The following is a 6,055-nucleotide window of genomic DNA, read 5'->3' on the forward strand; positions in this document are numbered from 1 at the left end:
CTTTGTTTCGTGCAATGGTGGTTGGCATTGCCCATTTTTCACTCTCATTCTGTATTTTGTTTTCTGCCGAAAAGGGCATGTTTTCTACTTTATCAAAAGCTTCTACTACAACAAGAATTACTGCAATGATTCTTTTAGCTGAGGGAACATCTTGATTTGTGACTGATCTGTTGTTCCAAACAATTTTGCTAGCATCTTCAATCAATAAGTTGGACTACTCACAGTTCAAGATCAAACATTCCAGCTTGTCACAGAATATCAATCGTCGTGGGGGAGTGCACCTGTCTTCGGCAAGAAGGCCTCTCACAATCCAAGCTGCATATAGGTATTCTCTTGGCTATTTCTGCAGTTTATCTGCCTGACTACATTGAATTTGTTGCAAAGTGAAAATGCATGAATCGAAATCCGTGATAATACAACCGTACATGGTGGTCTTTTTATATAAATTGCCTCTCAAAATCATAATCATAAATGAGTGGCATTCACACAGCACACATAACTGACACGAGGAAGAAACTAACAGGATTAAAAAATAAACTTTTGATTACAGCATTTTGTACTACATGATTAGATGTAATTAATTTGGAGTTCTACTTGTTTGGAACTACAGTGAAGGTGGAAGGCCCAGCGGTGCTAGCATCTTTGTCGGTGGCTTTCTCTTGGGAGGATTACTTGTTGGTACCCTTGGCTGCGTGTATGCACCTCAGGTAATAGATACTGGCGTTGTGTGGGAGCTGGGAGGCATTCAGATATTCGTCATAATATTTCTTTTCAATTTTATATGCCATTAACCATGATTAGCTTTGTTGCTTGAATGCTATTACCATTTTAATTTTATCTTTATACAGATCAGCAAAGCTCTGGCTGGAGCTGACCGGAAGGAGTTGATGAGAAAACTGCCAAAATTCATATATGATGAAGAAAAAGCCTTAGAGGTGAGAAACTGCTTGTTCTTCATATTGCCCTTCATCTATATCTTAATGAAGGATGCTTGCCATGCTGAATCTTACTTGTCCCTTTTCGCCCACAAATTCCCTTGCATGCACGTTATTAGATTTAAGCATTTTACCAATCTTAGACTTATTTGCCAAATTCATATAATGATTGTCAATTTGTCATTCTGAAATCTGATTTCCCCTATCCGTCCAGTTTATGTCCTACGTTGGGTTGCAAAAGTTCATATGTATTGTTAACTTGGTCGACGTTATTGGTGCTAAGTATTTCTTTAATAGCTCAAAAATTTTGCCTTACTTTGCATTGCAGAAAACAAGAAAAGTACTGGCTGAGAAGATTGCACAACTGAATGATGCCATAGATGATGTTTCCTCTCAGCTACGGTCAGAAGAGACCCCAAATGGAGTGGCTGTGAACTCTGATGAACTCGAAGCTGCTGCATGAGACTGTTGCTGTGATCTCATGGTACAAATTGACAATTACTCTGTTCACTAAAAGCACTTGGTACAAATTACAAAATGTATTTTGAATTTCTTGTAATACCTTTTTAGTATTAATAAACGAAGCAGATTTCTTTTCATGGCAGCGTCTAGTGTGTGGGATGACTATTAGTTAGTGTTTGAATTCATTCACTGTTGTTACAATGTGAGTCAAGTCCTATAAGTGGCTGGCTGCTTCTGTGCTACTATCATCAGCTATTACCATACCCTAATGAGAGGCTGCTATGACAGGCGTCAATTTTCATAGTTTACCGTTTCTGGTTTGTGTTGTTTACATAATCAGTGATTAATAAATACTTTGGATTATTCATGTTTGGATGATGTCAATTCTGTGCCCCTTTTGTAGCGAACATGAAATGGATGCTAATGCTACCCATGTATCCATACTGCAATTATTTTGTGTTTTCTAGTGATGCTCCAATATTAAAAGATTATTTGATCCAAATTCCAAGATTTTGAAAGTAAAAGAGTTGGTTACAACTTACAACAATCAAGCTAAGGTGCAATTAGTGTAGTCAATCCAATTGATGATTATAGCTAGTCTGAATGCATGGATGGCCTACCTTTAAATAGCTATGATAATCATGCAGCTTTCATAAAATTAGCAATATGATAATGATATAGTAGTATACGAATGGAAATTTTGTATGAATTGATAACGAAACATGGAGTGTCTGCAATTATTGATTTACCAATCCCCTACTTTCGGAAATCACAATTAAAAAGGAAGATAATTAACAAGCATTTCTTTTTCAAATATTTATATTTTATAACAAATTGACAATTTTCTGCCATTTTACCTTCTTATCAAAATAAAATGAAATGGATTCTACTGCTAAAATTTAATAGATTTTCTTTACTCATTGTCTTTTAAGGCAACAACCAGTACAAAAAAGTTTCTTTTTTTCCCTAACATTTTAGTGTATACTAGTGGATTAATAAAGACAAATAAGCCTATTAATCTACTTTTTGTATTTTTATTAGAGGAATGTTAGATTACCATTAGAATTTATTTTTTTGACCATCACTTAATCTTTGATGTTTAAAAGACTAAAAAAACTAGAGTAAATGAATTGAGTTATCGTTAAGTAATAACCAAAAATAATAAATTTTGATAATTTTTCTCTTTTTGTTATTATCTCAACGTAAAATTAGTGAAGATGGCAAATTCTTTAATGATATAATTAAAAGAAAGTATAAGAAAATATTGGTGATGGTAAATAATGTGAATAATAAATTTAAAAAGGAAGATAAATTAAAAATTAAAAGTCAAATTCTTAATTAATTATTTAATTTTAAATTTTAAAATTTAAAAAATTAAGATTAGTAATTAAATACATTCACATTATAGTCACCAAAAAAAATACATTCACATTACTTATTGTTACTTCTAATTTTACCATAATTTCTCAATCTACCGTGCACGTCCAAAATTGTGGTCGTCGATCTCCTATTAATTAAACGGGATTACCAATTAAATCGGTGTGAAAATAGCAAACGACAGTTTAAGTTTCATGTTTGCAACTCCATTGGTTCATGATTGCATTCAATAGAGGAGGATGTGTGAAAAACCATAAAGTTGCTTAAAAGCATCCAAAACGCTTTTGTAGTCGTTCATTTATTTTTCTTCTTGCTCTTAAAAAATAAAAGAAGAAGAAAAACAGAGAAAAACATATAGCACAAACGAAGGGAAATTAGTAAGCGGTGAGGAATATGCTACATGTGGCTGAAAATATGAAAGTCTAATTACTGGAAAAAAAAAAGGAGAAAAATGTTGTCCAATCATGATCTTATCCTATCCTACAGATTTTTGGTAACTTATTCACCACTCATTCCCGTTTACTCACCATCAACGTCAACCATATTTTTATTTTGACACACCAACTTCAAACAAAAGAAAGCTGTAAAAGAATAAAACTAGAGGACCAAACGCAACATAATTATTTATTTTTCATATTATATACCCAGCTTGACAAGAAGAACAAGAAGTAGTTGATTTGCATTGGTTGCAGCCATGGCTACTTACGCAGCTCTAGCTTCCACGAAGATCCCCACTAACACAAGGCTTCCATGCAAGTCCTCTCACTCTTTTCCAACCCAATGCTCCTCCAAGGTTACTACTATATCATCATCTCTTTCCAAATTCTGTGGCATAATTAAGTAGTTCGATCTTAATTATTATTCTTATTCATCACTTTGATTCATTATGAGCAGAGGCTTGAGGTGATGGAGTTCTCGGGGCTGAAATCAAGTTCATGTGTTACCCATGCCATTAATGCTAGAGATTCTTCCTTCTTTGATGTTGTGGCTTCTCAACTCACTCCCAAGGTTCATTTCTTAATCAACCATTTGAGCTTTTTATTTAAGCAATTTTTTTTTCTTTCCGTTTTTTTTTTTTTTAAATATTGTGAGTTAGTAGACAACGGGATAAAGGCCTGTGAGGGGAGAGACAATGGCCAAGTTGAAGGTAGCTATCAATGGCTTTGGATGCATCGGTAGAAACTTCTTGCGCTGCTGGCACGGTCGCAAGGACTCACCCCTTGATGTGGTTGTTGTGAATGACAGCGGTGGTGTCAAGAATGTAAGTATTCGCATTACAATGCCATTTTCAGATGAAATGAATGACAGTAATTAGTACGTACGTAATTAACATATGGTGATTTAATTTGCATAAGCAGGCGTCGCACTTGCTTAAATATGATTCTATGCTGGGAACTTTCAAAGCAGATGTGAAAATAGTGGATGACCAAACCATTTCCGTGGACGGTAAGCCCATTAAGGTTGTCTCAAACAGGGATCCTCTTAAACTTCCTTGGGCTGAGCTTGGAATTGACATTGTTATTGAGGTAAGTCTTGACCTTTTGGATTCTGTGCTTCCTTTGATTTGATTTGATTTGATTTGATTCGATTTGATTGGATGATATTCAGGGAACTAGAGTGTTTGTGGATGGGCCTGGTGCTGGAAAACACATCAAAGCCGGTGCCAAGAAAGTCATCATCACTGCTCCTGCTAAGGGTGCTGATATTCCAACCTACGTCCTCGGAGTCAACGAACAAGACTACGGCCATGATGTTGCCAACATTATAAGGTCCTTGAAACATTAACACTCTTCTTTAAGCTAAGTAAAAGTAAATGAGTAATTATCATTAGTATAACTAAGTGGTTGATTTTGAATTCTTTCTTTTTTTTTCCTTCAATTTAGTAATGCTTCTTGCACCACAAACTGTCTTGCTCCGTTTGTGAAGATATTGGATGAAGAATTTGGTAAGTCAAAACCTCCGACACATGATGATGTTACTTAATGTTTGAGAACTTAGAGAGTTACTTTGATTTGCTCTATATTTTCCAGGCATTGTGAAAGGAACCATGACAACTACACACTCCTACACAGGAGACCAGGTACAAAATCAGCTACAATTTTGCTCTTGTTTATCTCTTTAACTAGTCTAGTGTTTACTCTTCAGTGCTGTTTTACCAATTTGTAACTGAATTGTGCTTGTGCAGAGGCTTTTGGATGCTTCACACAGGGATTTAAGAAGAGCAAGAGCTGCAGCATTGAACATTGTTCCTACAAGCACCGGAGCAGCCAAGGCTGTGTCCTTAGTGCTGCCAAAACTGAAGGGAAAGCTCAATGGAATTGCGCTGCGAGTGCCTACCCCTAATGTCTCAGTAGTTGACCTTGTTATCAATGTTGAGAAGAAGGGTGTTACGGCTGAAGAAGTCAATGCAGCTTTCAGAAAGGCAGCTGAGGGGCCGTTGAAGGGTGTATTGGACGTGTGTGATGTTCCTCTTGTGTCCGTAGACTTCCGCTGCACCGATGTTTCTTCTACTATTGACTCTTCACTCACTATGGTCATGGGAGATGATATGGTTAAGGTTGTTGCTTGGTATGACAATGAATGGGGTTACAGGTTAGGCCACTCTCCACATATAGCAGCTACTTTTGTTTTGGCTTTCTCACTTAATGAATCCTTGAGATAGAACATGCACATGTAGCAGTACATTGAATTAGCATGTACTATAGAAATTATCATATATAATTAAAATCGGCAACTATAGAAATTTAGTACATTGAATTATCAGTGATATATATTTTAGAACAGATGGTGAATATTGTTACAAAGGATCAGATTATTGATAGTTAAAATACGGGGTGATTGCAGCCAAAGGGTTGTGGATTTGGCACATTTGGTGGCAAACAAGTGGCCCGGAGTAGCTGCTGCAAAGGGAGGTGGAGACCCATTGGAAGAGTTTTGTGAGACAAACCCAGCTGATGAAGAATGCAAAGTCTTTGAATAGAATAGCAGCTTTGGTTATTATCGCTGCCACCAGACCATTTATTTTGAATTTGTGTTAATTTAATTTATGAGGGAGAACAAGAACAACGTGTTCAGACGACAATAGGTGAGGATCATGTCTGGGGCATGTCTTCTAAAATTTAAATGTGTATGCTATTTGCTGTTGAATAATGCCTTTTTTTTTGCGCAACAACAATGCATAATACCATGATGATATATTGTATTGGTGATATATTATTTATTATTCTTCGAATTGATTAAGCTTGTTTAGTTCCAACTGGAATTTCAATGGCTTGTGCAGC

The 6,055-nt window shown here is 35.9% G+C and overlaps 2 protein-coding genes across 2 annotated transcripts in view; both read left to right on the forward strand.

Annotated features, from left to right (window-relative positions):
• LOC107609607 overlaps positions 1 to 1,838 on the forward strand; it is a gene marked incomplete at its 5' end in the record, with an annotated part of 2,402 nt that extends 564 nt beyond the window's left edge. Inside the window, 4 exon segments of the mRNA XM_016311617.2 lie at positions 193 to 325; positions 611 to 707; positions 849 to 935; positions 1,264 to 1,838. Of these exon segments, the coding sequence (XP_016167103.1) occupies positions 193 to 325; positions 611 to 707; positions 849 to 935; positions 1,264 to 1,398 (452 nt within the window).
• Positions 3,860 to 6,006, forward strand: LOC107609606 (glyceraldehyde-3-phosphate dehydrogenase B, chloroplastic). Its single transcript, XM_016311616.2, has 7 exons — positions 3,860 to 4,035; positions 4,133 to 4,300; positions 4,383 to 4,543; positions 4,658 to 4,719; positions 4,805 to 4,854; positions 4,960 to 5,366; positions 5,619 to 6,006. Exons 1-7 carry the CDS (start codon positions 3,907 to 3,909, stop codon positions 5,752 to 5,754), a joined length of 1,113 nt encoding a protein of 370 aa, XP_016167102.1. The 5' UTR covers positions 3,860 to 3,906; the 3' UTR covers positions 5,755 to 6,006.

This window comes from Arachis ipaensis, chromosome B07 (genome assembly GCF_000816755.2).
Source record: "Arachis ipaensis cultivar K30076 chromosome B07, Araip1.1, whole genome shotgun sequence".
Taxonomy (NCBI): domain Eukaryota; kingdom Viridiplantae; phylum Streptophyta; class Magnoliopsida; order Fabales; family Fabaceae; genus Arachis; species Arachis ipaensis.

What these genes read in the sequence shown, in the direction of transcription:
- LOC107609606 (XM_016311616.2), top strand. Translation starts at nt 3,907, where the DNA reads ATGGCCAAGTTGAAGGTAGCTATCAATGGCTTTGGATGCATCGGTAGA. An exon ending in GAATTGACATTGTTATTGAG is followed by an intron (nt 4,301 to 4,382) that starts GTAAGTCTTGAC and finishes GATGATATTCAG; the next exon opens with GGAACTAGAGTGTTTGTGGA. An exon ending in GATGTTGCCAACATTATAAG is followed by an intron (nt 4,544 to 4,657) that starts GTCCTTGAAACA and finishes CCTTCAATTTAG; the next exon opens with TAATGCTTCTTGCACCACAA.